Source organism: Columba livia, chromosome 4 (genome assembly GCF_036013475.1).
Source record: "Columba livia isolate bColLiv1 breed racing homer chromosome 4, bColLiv1.pat.W.v2, whole genome shotgun sequence".
Classification (NCBI taxonomy): domain Eukaryota; kingdom Metazoa; phylum Chordata; class Aves; order Columbiformes; family Columbidae; genus Columba; species Columba livia.
Genome location: NC_088605.1, coordinates 44,643,288 through 44,659,121, shown reverse-complemented (window position 1 = coordinate 44,659,121; position 15,834 = coordinate 44,643,288). Strand labels below are relative to the sequence as shown.

Below are 15,834 nucleotides of genomic sequence, written 5' to 3'. Positions count from 1 at the left end.
AATTCAGTATCTCAGATGGTTTACCATTCATAAATAATATGAAATTAACACCCCTCAGGAAAATTCTGTATTTATGAAAGCACAATGAACTGGCAATGATTGCATTCAAGTCTGAATCTGGGTATGGTAGAAGTTTATGTATCAATGAAAAAAATATTTTATTCTTAATTAAAAAATGAATTTAATTAAAAAAAGGCTATAAATCCTTTTTGTTTGAAAACAACCATGTTAATCTCATAATCAAGACTGGAATTAATATTTCATTAATGTGAATGGAATATTTTAGAACTCTGAAATATTTTTAAAGCTTGTTTTCAGTAACCAGTAGTTTTTTGATTTAAAATATTTAAAAGCTTGTTTTCAGTAACCAGTAGTTGTTTGGTTTACTTTAAATTCTTATACTGAAGGTACTTTAAAAAAGGAGATTTTGAGCACATAGAATCACAGAATCACAGAATGTTAGGGATTGGAAGGGACCTCGAAAGATCATCTAGTCCAATCCCCCTGCCGGAGCAGGAACACCTAGATGAGGTTACACAGGAAGGAGTCCAGGCGGGTTTTGAATGTCTCCAGGGAAGGAGATTCCACAACCTCCCTGGGCAGCCTGTTCCAGTGCTCTGTTACCCTCACTGAGAAGTTTCTTCTCAAATTTAAGTGGAACCTTTTGTGTTCACTTTGAACCCATTACCCCTTGTCCTATCATTAGTTGTCACCGAGAAGAGCCTGGCTACATCCTTGTGACACTCACCCTTTATATATCTGTAAACATTAATGAGGTCACCCCTCAGTCTCCTCCAAGCTAAAGAGCCCCAGTTCCCTCAGCCTTTCCTCATAAGGGAGATGCTCCACTCCCTTAATCGTCTTTGTTGCCCTGTGCTGGACTCTCTCCAGCAGTTCCCTGTCCATCTGGAACTGAGGGGCCTAGAACTGGACACAATATTCCAGATGTGGTCTCACCAGGGCAGAGGAGAGGGGAAGGAGAACCTCTCTCGACCTACTAATCACCCCCCTTCTACTACACCCCAGGATGCCATTGGCCTTCTTGGCCACAAGGGCACAGTGCTGGCTCATGGTCATCCTGCTGTCCACCAAGAGCCCCAGGTCCCTTTCCCCTACGCTGCTCTCTAATAGGTCACTCCCCAACTTATACTGGAACCTGGGGTTATTCCTACCCAGATGCAATAATGAAATATAATGTTATAATGAAATATAACAAGGGAAAGTGTATAGTCTTGCATAGTTAAAATTAATTCAGTTAATTTTGTCAGGTAATCAAGAAACAGTGTTGCATGTGCAAGTAAATTTTGAAAGTTATGTCAGCTGCAAATAATTTAATCTTTATTGCCAATTTATGGCAACTGATATTTTATCATACTTACCTAAGCAGAAAGATGGTGAACAGACTTGGGGTGACTTTTTGTGGCAATAAATTGAATACTTATATTTGCAAATTGCCTATTCTTTGTTTATCAAGATGCATGATAGATCCAAATAGGTCCCCATGAGCTGAATGGTGGGAGCAATACATATTATTCTCTGCCTGATGAAAGATGATACAAAGCCGTACAGAATGCATTTCTGGCATAAGGCAAGCAAATAATGATTTTGAAGGTCATCCCTCATCTGAAACTAAAACCTAAAAGCATCCAGAAAGTGTTCAGAAATTATAGAGGGGAAATTTTTCAAACAACACATCATTGCAGAGGATAGAATGAACTATGAAATACCATATAGTCTCTTCTACACAAGGAAATTCTTCTTTAATGTTTTATTGTTTTGTTGTTTTGGTTATTGTATGCCCAAACAGCACCTTTAAGATGCCTTACCATTCTACAGTGCTTAATTGATAAAATAGAGAAGATAAATACATATATTTTTGACAGATTCAATCTTCCAAATAAGCTTTGCACCAACTTTATTTATAGATATAGACAGATCTGAATTTTGAAATTGCTGTAATATAATGTGGGAATGCCTTTTACTTGTGATGGAATAGTTTCTGAGGTTGTTTTTACAATGCCATTGTGTTAATATTAACATAAGAATTCCGGTTCTGCTAATTGAGTGAATATATGAATATAATTTGTTTTCTAGTTATTTGACTTCCTGATCCATCTGTTATCTCCAGTAAAACCTCTAGTGTCTGCAGCTTTATATTGAATTAATCTTAACAGATATCTTAAATGGTTAGGTGATTCAGATCCTTATTTTAAAATACTTGAAGCAATATTCCTTGTCTTCAAAATTTACAGTTTTTAGAGTATTTTTAAAAAAATCTGTACCAATTTTGGAAGTCACCTATACCAGCTTTCAGTACTGCAGGAATCTCTTTGCTTAGAGCCATGTTCGGGTCACCTCTTTCCATTCTAAACTTTCTATACTAATATTTCTTAATTCCATCTTTTGCACAAATTAATGCTAAGAAGGATTTTCAGATGAGCTTAAGCTAGTATGACTGCTAGACCCCATTGGTTTTATCTGGACTGCATCTTGAAACCATCCCTAACTTTAACTGCCTGTTACTGATGTGCTGTGAAAAGGCAGAGGGTGCCTTATGGAGCACAGAGAGTACCATATGCCTGACCACACGTGGTGGTTATATAGATCTGTGTTTTGATCATTTTTTTCCAAGCTGAACTCTTTGTCTTTATAAAGAAAATAAAATCATTGAACTTTTGCTCTTAACTTAAATGGAAAAAGGCCTAGAAGATACGGATCTGAAGAGGTTGACCTGCAAAGCACATTAATGCATTTATTTCTTTAAAGGTTATTACACTTGTGTAGAAGTGATCTTCACCTTAAGAAGACAAGTTGGATTTTACATGATGGGTGTTTATGCTCCTACACTACTAATTGTTGTTCTGTCCTGGCTGTCATTTTGGATCAATCCTGATGCAAGTGCTGCAAGAGTCCCACTGGGTAACCTGTGTTTACACATACCATCACGATCCGCTTTAACGCCATTGAGCCATTCTCAGTTGCTTTGACACCATGACACTGGTCACTGAAAGCAACTTCACTTCCATTATCCGCTCATCATTTTCACTGAAACGTCCTCGTTCCTTGTCCTGTAGAATTCACCTCCAAAACCAAGACTTCTCTTGACAATGGTTCTAGGATTTACATGCTAAGCAAACTGTCTCTGCTCCTCCCAGCCCAGACAAATCTGATCTTACCTGTGTGTGGATGAAGCTGCAGACACTGTGGCAATATGCGGTTTATAGGAACTGGAACATCTGAATATCATTCAGAAAGCAGGAAGATGAGTAAGGCTCCAAATAGCTACCCCTTGGAGCAGTTTTTCTGAAGAGTAATAGAAAAAAAAATATGTCTGGAAGAGAATTAGCATCCTTGTTACCTGATTGGTTTTATTTCATTAGAAACTCAGTTCATGAGAGTACTTCAGGCTCATGCTTTCATGCTGCTCAGCACAACACAGTAGGCAAGCCCTTCATTTATTATGAGACAATAGGACACAGAATTAACTAAAACAATGTTATGTTGACTAATTGAGTTGTACACGGGACTCCAGCTCTGGGGTGGCCAAACCTGCTGACCCCAAGATCTCAATGAAATGCTGAGCCAGGTTCTTCCATCTTGATGCTTCTCCTATTCAGGTTCCTGTCCCCATGCCATGACCTCTCCTTCCTCATGCTCCCCTTTTCCCCAGCAATCCTTCACAAGTCCATACCCCTTATTTTCCACATCTTTTCCATGTTCCAGAAGGTTCAGCATACCTGTTTTCAAGATCCCAGGGGCGCAATTGCAGAACCCTTCCAGCCCCCTGCCTTCTTCAGAAACCTTTCACCCACACTTGAACTTCCACACTCCCACAGGACATGAGTCCTGTGCAGCCTCATGTGTGTCAATAAGCACAGGAGACCCTTGGAGTCAGGACCTGCCACGTCACCTTACCAGTCCCCTGTTGAGAGTGGGAAGGGTGCCTGCTAAGTTTTGTTAGATGAAAAAGTGTCCTCACGTCCCCTGGCCTGAGCCACACTGCACCCATCTCAGATCATCTACCATGCCTTTTCCTCCTCCAGTGATATGATAGGCAATGTAAACTAAGAGCTATGAAAAATCCGGAGAACTGTGACAGGAGTGCTACTTTTGGCTTCTGAGTCAGTGTTGGGTGCTTTGCTCTAATTAAATGTAACAAAAACACTAGTTATATATATTGTATCTCTTTTCTAGGGTTCTGTTTCAGAGTACAAGTCAGTTTTAATTTTGTTGACCTTCAAAAACAGTTGCTTGGGGAGGAGTCACAATCTATGGCTGTTTGATAGCAAGTAACAAATATAATAATCTCTTACCTTGAAAAGTAGCAAGGATGCATTCCATAATGCAAACATTAGACATTTTAAGAAAAAAAAATGTGGGGAAAATGTAGCATGCTTTAAGTTAAAAATACAGAAACAAGAACTGGAAATATTTTTCATGTAGTAAGCTCAAACATGATCAAAACTTGAGCTGTATTTCTGCTTTTATAGTCGTGCACTTCAAATAGCAGACCAGACAGGCTTATTCATTATATATTAGATTTATAAGAGGTGTAGTGCTGATTTATGTAACATGGATGTCTTTGTGACTAAGCATGCATGCTTATTTATTGTTTGTTTGTTTTTCATTTAAGTGTTTATTAACCTTTTTAAGGTATTAGCATTTCTGAAATAATACATTTTCAAAGATACTAACCATTGGCCTGGTTAACATGACTTTTCCTGGCTCCAGAGAAGCAAAAACTGCTAAATCTGACCACCCTTTAGTCTTGAGTCATTATTTAGTAACGCAAGTCGATAGGACTGTCAGTTTTATGTCTCTCTAGTTTGCATGGGGATGACCAACTAACTCATCTAGCTACATCCTTGAAGATAGTTGACCTTGAAACCTAATAAGATTAACATTTCTTTGTCAAGTGGATGATCTCTAATCCCAAAAAAAGTGTTGTCAATGGCCACTGTACTCTCAATGGCTAGATATACACCTGATGAGAGATGTGAAGCCACTTCACATTTAATTATTAATATCATAATACAGTCAGCCTTAGAATTAAGTATAGTGGGTTACTACTCCCCATAGCCAGTCATCTCAGAAGTTTCCAGGTGATTTAGGGACACAAGTTACTTTGCAAACCAGTAAGCAGCATATGTTTTTGTAGACTGATTAATGTTCTGGGAGAAGGATGTATGTTTGTTTGAAGAAAAAGCCTTTTTCCATGAAGGAACTAAACAAGTTGCAAGCCCTTAACGTTTCACCCAGTTAGATCATGTAGTGGTAGAGAAGTCCATGAAGGACTGATACATAAACAGCTGTTGCTAAGCAATGTAAAGGCTGATATCACTGAATGCTTCTTTCTAATTAAATGCTGATGTTTCACCTTTTAATGAGCCTGACAAAGGACTCTCCACCTCTTTACAGGTGGGCAGTGTGCCAGCATCTGTTTAAAAAATTCTTTTCTTTCCTTCACTGCCATGTGATCCCCAAAAGCAGTAAGATCTTCCCTGAAGCTGCAGGGATCTGAGGGGCATTGAACTGCCCGACAGCATGGAACATTAGTCCAGAGTGCAGGTGGGGGTACAATAGGGTACCTGAAGGCTTGGAATAGTGGTGATGGATTCCCATGTACAAAGCACAGCTAGGTCTGAGGCCAGGCATGCTCGTGCCCTGTCACTCCTGTCCTCACATCTGTATTAGTTCTCGTCATTTCATTTTATAAAATTGCAACAAATGTAGAGTCTTAGAGGAATTCATAAAGATATATGTTAGAACTGCAGTATAAAGAAGAATTGGCAAGAGCATGTCTTTTAGTTTATGAAGTTTAATGAGAGGAGAGAATGCATTAGAGATACCAAATAATAAGGAAAGGAAGACAGAATATTACCTTTTTCAATAACATCAATGAGATAAAGCCAGGCATTTTTAAAACAGTAATATAAACCAGAAAATACTGGTTTGTACAGTATATAATTAACCTGTGGAATTCACTGCCAGAAGATAGTGCTGAGGCCAGTAAATTTGATGGATTCAAAAAAGAGAGATTTATTTATCTGGCAGCACGTGCTGAAGTGCTTTGGTGGATTGGCACTTTCTGATATTATCCATATGTAACTTGAGGCAGTATTTTTTAAATAGTAGCCCTATACAATCATGCTTTAGGCTGGGAGCCAACTAGTCTTACCAATAAGCTAAACTTTGCTATTGAAAGGGATGCCACAGTAGGGGCAAAAATGCAGAGGTATTTTCTAGAAAGACCAACTTTCCCAGTACTTTGCAAGTACAGAGGAAGAAGATCTGTCTGTTCTCTCTCTAGTGCTCCCTGAGAAGAAAAGGGTGACTTTGTTGTTTCCTTTTTTTTTTTTTTTGTTAATTAAAAAATTTAATTAACAAAAAAAAAAAGAAGAAAGTAATCTTGCAGTTTATATATTCATTCTCCTCATTCAGTTTGAACCCTGAGCTTTGGACTGTGGTAGGTATGTACCTACTGCAGCTGCTGCCAGAGGAGCAGCTTACAATACTCATACTAGGGTCTTCAAGGCTATACTAACTCTGATCTGGCAGCAAATGGTTGCTTAATAGAATATTTCTGTACTTCTATCTCACTTTATTGTTACCTTGAAAACCTAGAAGTTTCTCGGACTCTGAGAATGAACTTTTCATCCTAGGAATCCAGGCAAATGGAAATTAGTGGTGGGTCACCATGATCTCAGTCGCTGTACTGAACAGATTGATGAAAGCTCCATTAAAATCTTTTCAGCTAGTAGAATTTGTAAGTTATTTTTATAGAATTAAATCCAAGATTGTAAGATCTGGTATTTAAAGCTCTACAAAGTGATTGTAGAAATGTTTCAGTACGAGGCATGATAATAATGTTAGCATATTAAGATAATCAACACTTTTAAAGTTAAGCAGGAAAAAAAATACAATATCCAAGATGCTGGGCAAGTCTACATCATCATGTAATTTGGTTGTTCAGGCTTATGGTAGAAGCTGCCTTTCAGAAGTCTGGCATAGACATGCATAGCACATGATACAATACACTGGTACAGAATAACAGAAAGCTGGGCATAGGTAGAGGTGTGCTTTATATTTTAAGAGACAGTACAGTCTTATATGTACGTGTTATTGCAGTTCATTATGATCCATAATTAGTGTTCAGCCCAAGACAGCTGTAGTTCGTCAGTGAAAATAAATTAGGAAAAAAGGACACTACTCTATGCTCACTTTCTGTCCTTACGGACATGTTTGTACTTGAATGCTTCAGATGCAGTAGACAGAAAATAAGCCAGAGTAAATACTGAGGTTTGTTTGTTCAGTACTTGCCATGTCATTCTGATCTGACATAGTGCATCTGGCCATTCTGTATTATCCCAGTGGCCACAAAAATCCAACTTTGCAATGATAAGTTGATATTACACATTTGTAAATAAAACACTATAAGATTCTGTATTTTAAAATCTTATGACTGTAATAATTTTTAATACTTTCTCTTCAATGTTTTAGCAACTAGTAAGTTGCCCATTTGAGATTAATACCAAATAAAGTATCGTATCAATCATTAAAATCCAAATGGGAACAGCACCAAAATAATGTTACTTATGGTCAATTAGAATGTAATATTTTCATAAGCTGATACAGATACTTTCAGTTTTATTAAGTTTTTCACATTCTCAGTTACTTAAAACAGATCCATAGAAAATTATCTGCTTCATGCTTTGGATAGCAAGTGTGGCCAACATTTTTCTATAGACATTGATTACATTTCATGAAGCTGCCCATTCATAATTGAAAGATTTTTGTCATTAGCATTCACAGAATCAAAATGGGACATTCTGAACTGGGAGTTTGAAATAAGTTTTCCCTATCTGAAAACCATTTCTAAAGTTAGAAATTTCGGTTTCATTGGAGCCTTTTTGAGATCAAACATGTATTTTGTCTCTTGCAATGTGAGCCCTGTGTTGATTTGAAAGCCTTGTAAGGAGAAATGCTTATTGTAACCTAGTTTGAAGATGAGTGTGACCTTTCAATAGCCTTTGCAGATTTTGATTTTTTTCACCATAAGGGCTTCCCGCAAAGCCCGTTATTTAGAAAGATTCCTCTAGATCCTGTAAGCCTGAACAGGGAATGATCATAGATCCTTAGTCACCTCAGTGTTTTCATCTTCACAGTGAACGGGGAATGCAGAGTTTTTTATATGCTGGTACAGCTTTGCTCTTCAGCAAAACCTTCCCTTTTCCATGTGTATTGCACTTGTGGGCAGGTCATTCAGATAAGTGCTCCTGCTGTAGCACAGTTCAGGTTTCTGGAACAAAAGTTGCTATTGAAGTCTGATTTAAAGGACTTGGAGACTTCTGATTGAAGTATCATATATTTCTCTTTCATCTCTCAGATATGTGTTGTAAGATAAGTCTTTCAAAAGCCCATTTCACAGTGGTATTGTGTGTGATGGGGCAGGAAAACCACAGCAACCAGTTTAGCCTCACTTTTTTATTTCTCCATTTATAACATGAAGTACTCCTTATTAATAATTCATCACTAACTGCAATATGGTACCTGAGTATTCAGTTTAACATGTTCATTAACTGAACTCATGTGCACTTTGTCTACCTCCTGTAATATACACCAACCACATTGGGAAGCCTCAATCACTGTTATAAAACATCATTCAGTGTTGTCTGCTTCAGAGTAAGAGCACAGCTGGTGTCAATAAGGGCGAGTTTTCTTTAATCTATATATTGTTTTTCTTTTCGTAGGTATTTTCTCAGTTCTCAGCTTGGCATCTGAATGTACCACTCTTGCCGCAGAACTTCCCAAAGTGTCTTACGTGAAGGCCTTAGATGTCTGGCTGATTGTTTGCCTTCTCTTTGGGTTCGCATCCCTGGTGGAGTATGCGGTGGTCCAGGTGATGCTAAACAATCCGAAGAGAATTGAAGCTGAAAAAGCAAAGATTGCCAAGGCAGAGCAAGCGGAAGGGAAAGGTGGAAACACTGCCAAGAAGAACACTGTGAATGGCACAGGGACTCCTGTCCACATCAGCACTTTACAGGTACGAGCTGCGAAGCCGTGTATGCAAAATCAGCATTATCCTCTGTTAACACAGTTCCAGGAATATACTGTCGTAATACAGGGTGTTTCAAACAGATGGACCCAATTTGAATTCACTATATCTCTGCAACCATGAAATGCCCGTGAATGAAACTCTTACCACTGGGAAGGGCAGGGCATAGAGTTTCAAATTACTAGCACTTGATAACTCATTAAGCCGTTTGTAAATTTTTGTGTAATTGTAACATGTTGCCATAGTGAAATATACTACTTTGAAACTGGGTCCATCTTTTTGAAACACCCTGTGGTTTTGGATATTGCTTAATCTTAGAAGTACCCAAGTCCTTAAAAACATGCTGGTAATTAATGGCTAGCAATCTGACCAGTTGGTCCCTAGTTATTTGGGGTCAGATGCACTAAATGAAAAATTTGTCTCTTAATATCCTAGCACCATGGTTGCTGCTGAGCTTCAGGTAAATAAAGCAGCAAGAAGCTTTACAGTTGCTATATTTCTCATAGTAAATAGCAGCTGTCAAACCATAACTATTCAGAGGACAGGACTCTCAGTCAGTATTTGCTGAGAGCGTACTCAAATAACACCCGTCTCATTGCTTTCCTGGGGATGGCCACAGCTGCACTGCATTGCATGTCAAGCATCTCTGAAGCCAGGGATCCAAAAGCCTTGGTATTTGTAAACAAAAGACAGGTCTGTTTGTCTGTCAAACAGTTCCTGCATTTCTTATGTTGCCAGAAAGAGTCTATGGGTAAATCAGATCAGATCTCATTATACAGATAAAGATGAGATGTACATCTCAGGTCAGGCCAAACTTTCTGTCATGATGGTAGGTTCCTGGTGCTGTAAAACTCCCCGTTTGTGCTCCAAGAGTTATCAGACATCCCAGGCCAACTGCCCCCAGTCCTGAGTGATATTTAATTGACATTTATTGTACAGAAGAAAATAGGTCATGCTACAACATGGAATATTAATTCAGCTTATAGTTGTCAATGACTTTGCAATTTTAATTCATAAAATAAAGCTATTAGGCCAGATCCAGGTGATTATATTGTTAGCATACAATGTGACTTAAAAGCTTCTTTAAGGAGGAAGTAGTTTATGCCTGAATGGTGGAATCTCTGTCTTAGCATCAGACTGGCATTGCCACATTAGAATTAGACCCAGTCCTGAGGAGCTGCAGATATTGCACAGTGCTGCACTTGACTACCATGTTTCTCATCTGGTAGAAGAGTCTTCTGAGAACTGTTCTGGCAGGCAACCAGGCTCAGCTTAGAGCAACCCCATGTCTGCTTTGACTTGTGTCACAAGTAATTCCCCAAGCCCAGGCAACATGGGAACTGAGTAGAAAGGAAGATAGCTCAGCTACAGTTTTGCTTCCCTGAAACTGAATGTGTTGTTTTTGTGTTCAGCAATTTGCAGGTCCACAATTCAGCTGTTTCTTGTGACAGAATAGTTGCACCAGTCCAGCACAGCAGCATAAAATCTATCTATTCCTGTTTCAGGTACTTAACAAGTGTAAGCTTGATCAATGACAAGTTTAACAAAAAACTACAGTTTTTCAGTGGTGACCAAAACCAAAATGCTAATTTACTGATTCTCCTCAGTGTATACACTGTCTAAAGTGCTTGCCATCTTCATAGCCATAAGGAGAATAAAATGATAACTTTTATCACCTATGATATCCTTCCATCTTTTAATAATTATTTTCAAGAATGCAAGTTTGGGTGTACAGTGAATTTTAAGATTTAGAGGAAGGGGAGTCATTGTTCACAAAAAGTAAGCAACACTCCCCATGAATGGTGTCTAGTGATAGGCTAAAGTTTTTTAGGATTCAGACCTCAGTTTGCCCTCCAAGATCTTGCCGTGTCTCCCCTCCATAATCATGCAGTGTCAGCTCCAGTACCTCATGTTTGATCTGCACTTTTCAGGGTCTTCCCAGTTTGTTCTCAGAGACCTTTAACATTCCAATATCTATAATCTCTGCAACAATAATCTGTGTTGGATTTATACAGAGTCCTGGGCATGCGCAGCTTCTGATGATCTTTATATGAAGAGTTACTACACATTTGTTTGCTGAGACATATCAGAAATATATATTCATTGCTGTAAAAGCTCACCATGTGGCTGAGTGGTCTCCTGCCCTCATGGCTAATGGTGGCTTGTATCCAGCCATCTGTTTTGAAATATAGCCTACCTGGGGAGGTAATTTCTGGGAAGATCACCAGGCTGAGATAGAAGAAGGTCCCAGACCAATGAATCATTTGACCTCATGATGTGGTAGGACAATGATTCTATGTATTTGAATGCTCTAAATCTGCCTAGCTGAAAACTCCCTCTGAACCAGCTACCACGTAGGAGCACTTTGAAAGCTGTCAGCCCTGGAGAAGCCTGTACTAAACTCTTAAATCAGAACAGGTCTAAATCTTTCAGTAGCTCTGATTCCTATTTCAAAACTAGGCCTGCCCCACAAAATTTGGATCATTCCCATACAGAGTTTGTCATGATCAAGAATGCATTTATCATATGGCAAATATGCAAGGGAGGGAAACATTAAAGAAACAGGTAATGGAAAAAAACTGTCTGTTGAAAGGCATAAAGAATATGAAACAAAAGAGGCCAGAGTGCTGTCCCAGAACTTCAGGAGCTGTTTTTCATCAGAGTTGTATAGGATTATGTGTGAGGAGAGAGCAAGTACTGTGCTAAATGTCTGGAAAGACTTAGGCAAACCAATGTATAGCTCTAGGATAAAAGGATGACAACTTGGAACTGCATCCCTCATGTGAGTGTGCATCCCATAGAAATGTTTGAGGATGTTCTCTTTCCATATATGAGGTGATACTAAGGCAAAAGCAACTGAGGGTGTAGCTGGAAATCTCACCATAGCCGACAGGAAAGACCTGGAAGCAGAAAACTACAAGTGGAGAAAAAGAGAGGGAATGAATAATTTCATTTGTAAATGTTTCCCCAGCTGAAATGAAGCACTTTATTGTGAGACATTTACTGAATGATGCTGAGACATATCTGATAGTTGTTAGAGAGGAACCAAGTTCAAAAAGATAAATTGCTTTATTTCACTTGAAAATACCCCTGATCCTGATGACAGGCCAGTTTACCAGCGTTCCCTGAGCCACAAGCTGCGCTCTTGCTGCCCATCGCAGCCATTCAGCATTGCAGAGTGATGTCTCTCCTGGAGATTTGATGAAGGGGCTGGTATGTAAAGTACAGCGTGGTTGTTGGGGTGGGAAGGTCCCAGGCGTGGGGAGGATTGGCAGGAGCACAGGGAAGCAAGTGAGGTGGTCAGACACCCCTGGTTCCAGCCCTCATGGGATAACTTGTTTTCATGTATTTGATCTATTTCTTAAAGATAAAAATGGCATCTGGTCTGGAGACTTGGCATGTTTGATATTATTGAAAAACAAGCCATAACTAAATCATGTCATCATCCTTAATAATATAAGTGGCTGTTGTTCCTTTTTTATGACAAGAAATAAAGGGATAAACTTTTCAGTATATCCTAAAAATTAAAAGCTTGATGCCATTCATAATTGAAAGTGAGGAGAAGAGATCCCCTGTAGGAGAATCTGTAAGGATCCGCCTGGAAGTTTTCAGTGGAAGGCACTACTGTGTCACTAAGGTCAATGATCATGACCAATAGCCACCAACAGCAACAGTGAAAATGACAGGATGAAAACAATGCTCACAATCTGCGAATCAGTCAAAGATGGAGAAAACCTTACATGGATGCAAACTACTTCTCCTCTCCACCAAATCCTGGATACTGGCTGACGCAAAAGCTACATGTTGCCAGCATATGCCAAACCCCCGAGTCCATGCTTTGTGACTCATGCCCCCTCCAACAAAAACACTTGAAATGTCAGTGCAATTTTAAGCCCACAGGTTTATCAATATGACTGTCTGATTAAAGTCAAGTGGTCCATCTGGCAAGATCAACCTGAATCTGTAGAAAAAGGTGAAATTCAGCATAAGCACTTCTGCTGTGTTTGCTAGGAGCTGCAGCGGCTATGCATTCAGAGGCAAGAAGCTGTAAGAACAGTTTGGCTCCCTTAGCTCATAGAGGCTGCAAGTAGATGCTGTTCTAAGCAGAGAAAATTATGCAACCTGGTGGCAACTGCTGGCACTTGCCTTTTATTGGGAATCCTCAGTAGGAGTCTGCATGTGTTTCCTAGCAATGTAACATCATAGAGTGAGAAAAACAAGCAAAAAAGGAACTGTTTTGAAGAGGAATCAGGTTTTTTTGCTTTCACTGGTGGCGTAATTACAGGGAGAGATTGCGCTGTTAACTATAACAACATCCCTAGATTTGAAAAGTCACATTTTCATCAAGCCCGTTTATAGAAGCTGTCCCCCACAGGTAATGTGCTGATGACTGGAGAGAACATTTGCTAAAAGAGTGGCTCTGGGGGATGATGAATAGTGCTATGCAAGCGGTGGTAACAGCTTTAAACCCAGTTATTTTTAAAGAGAAGTAGTACTGTTGCTTGCCTTATCTTGTCAGAGCTGCATCTACGCTCTGAAACCTGATATGTTTTGTGTTCATCTCTACTGATTTACAATATACCTGACCAGTGGTGGTGACCTGTGGTGGCTTGATCTTCCCATAGTGTCTTTTCCCCTCAAGTGGCACTCCAGACTCAGATTTTTCTTGTAGAACCACCAGAAACCCAGTTCACATTTTATCTTGTACACAAAACCACAGGCAGCAATCTATTTTAATAGTTCCTGACAGCATTTCAGGTACAGGGTAGGTACTTTCTGCTCTAGTGACTCACGTAACTATCCTTGGAGATAATTCAGGACACGACTGTAAAAAGGCCCCAAGCAATCTGCTTTGAGCAGGGGCTTGAACTAGATGATCTCCAGAGGTCCCTGCCAACCTCAGCTATGCTGTGATTCTGTGATATTTTATGTATAAATATTTTTTGTGCTGTACTTTGCAGTTAGTGGGGTAATGAGAATTTGCAAGGAATATTTAGAATGTGATAATGAATTCCTGCTGAGCTGCACCAGATAATCTACTCGGTCTGAATACACACTAATACTAAATAATGATTACTTTATTGATGATCTACAAGAACAAGAGAAGAGCACGAAACAAGTGCAAGAAAGATTAACGACAGAGTTTCTTAGAAAAATACTTCTTCATCTTTTATGGAAGACTCTTACACAACTGGGAGGACTAGTGACAGATCTGCATGCCAAAAGAGGTTGGGGGAGCAGAAGAGATGATTTCATGGCAGAGAAGACATGCTGTGTAGAGCAGAGAATGTTGCATTACAGTCAGGAGGCACTTCAGCCTGAGGGATGGATGCTGAGCTTGAGAGAGTGCCAGTGCTACAGCATGTTCAAAGCTTTGCTGGAAGTTATGGACAATACATTTCTACTCTCAATAATTCTTGAATCCAAAGTGATGGCATTTAGTGTTAAACTTCATCCTGATGAATAAAGAGGAATTGATCACAGGATGAAGAGTCACTTGAAAAGGATCTTTATTCTATTTGCACAAAACAAATCTAGTCACGTTCCAGTATTTTTGGTGCTGTGAAAGGACAGATTTCACAAATTTGAAAACCATTTTTTCCTGTCTGAGTGGAAGAATTTAAACAAAAAATATGAGTGATGATAGTGAGCTATCTGACAAAGTTCAAAACAGCTACATACCAGAAGGGGAGCTATACTAATTTAAAACAAAACAAAAACAACAACAAAAAAAGCAAACAAAGAAACAAAAAAAATACCCAAGCAGCACATTCTAAAACAAACTCCCAAAGACTGAAAACTTGCACAGCTTCAAGCATTTCTGTTTTCTTCTTACTGTCAAAAGAAGAAGTTGATAGCAATTAGTATAAGTTGAAATCCAGAAAATAAATGTAGATAATAGATGTCGATAACAAAAGGGGTATGTGGTTAGCATAAGTGGGGGAATTGGAAGTTACTTTGCATGTATAGCAAGTATACAAACACCAGTAACAAGAGTGTTGGTCCAATACTAGATGGAGGTGTTATGAGTGTCAAGAATTAGCAGAAAAGGCAAAAGTGTTGAAAAAACATTCTGCTCTGTGTTTGGGGAAAAGCCAAATATATGTAAACAGATGATGAAATAAGTTTAATTAACAGCAGCTAATGAGGATGTTAAACAGTAGCTGTTAGACATTTTACAACCAAGATTTCAGCTTATGTTGCATCTTGGATTTTTTAAAGAGCTGGTCCACGAGTGCTGTGGAACAGGAATGTTGATTTCACACTATCACAGTATCACAGTATGTTTGAGATTGGAATGGACCTCAAAAGATCATCTAGTCCAATCCCCCTGCTGGAGCAGGAACGCCTAGGTGAGGTCGCACAGGAACATGTCCAGGCGGGTTTTGAATGTCTCCAGAGAAGGAGACTCCACAACCTCCCTGGGCAGCCTGTTCCAGTGTTCTGTCACCCTCACTGAGAAGTTTCTTCTCGAATTTAAGTGGAACCTCTTGTGTTCCAGCTTGATCCCATTACCCCTTGTCCTATCATTGTTTGCCACCGAGAAGAGCCTGGCTCCATCCTCATGGCACTCACCCTTTATATATTTATAAACATTAATGAGGTCACCCCTCAGTCTCCTCTTCTCCAAACTAAAGAGACCCAGCTCCCTCAGCCTTTCTTCATAAGGGAGGTGCTCCACTCCCTTAATCATCTTGGTTGCCCTACGCTGGATCCTCTCCAGCAGTTCCCTGTCCTTCTTGAACTGAGGGGCCCAGAACTGGACACAATATTCCAGA

At 39.3% G+C, this 15,834-nt stretch overlaps 1 protein-coding gene across 4 annotated transcripts in view; it reads left to right on the top strand.

Moving 5' to 3' along the window:
- The window catches only part of GLRB (glycine receptor beta), a 49,477-nt gene that overhangs the window by 26,883 nt on the left and 6,760 nt on the right, over nt 1–15,834 (top strand). For 2 of the 4 annotated variants that reach the window (XM_005507844.3, XM_065061465.1), the window contains exons 8-9: nt 2,767–2,919; nt 8,751–9,043. In XM_005507844.3, the coding sequence (XP_005507901.1) occupies nt 2,767–2,919; nt 8,751–9,043 (446 nt within the window). The remainder of the gene's footprint in view (nt 1–2,766; nt 2,920–8,750; nt 9,044–15,834) is intronic. The other 2 variants (XM_005507845.3, XM_065061466.1) reach the window with 1 other exon arrangement.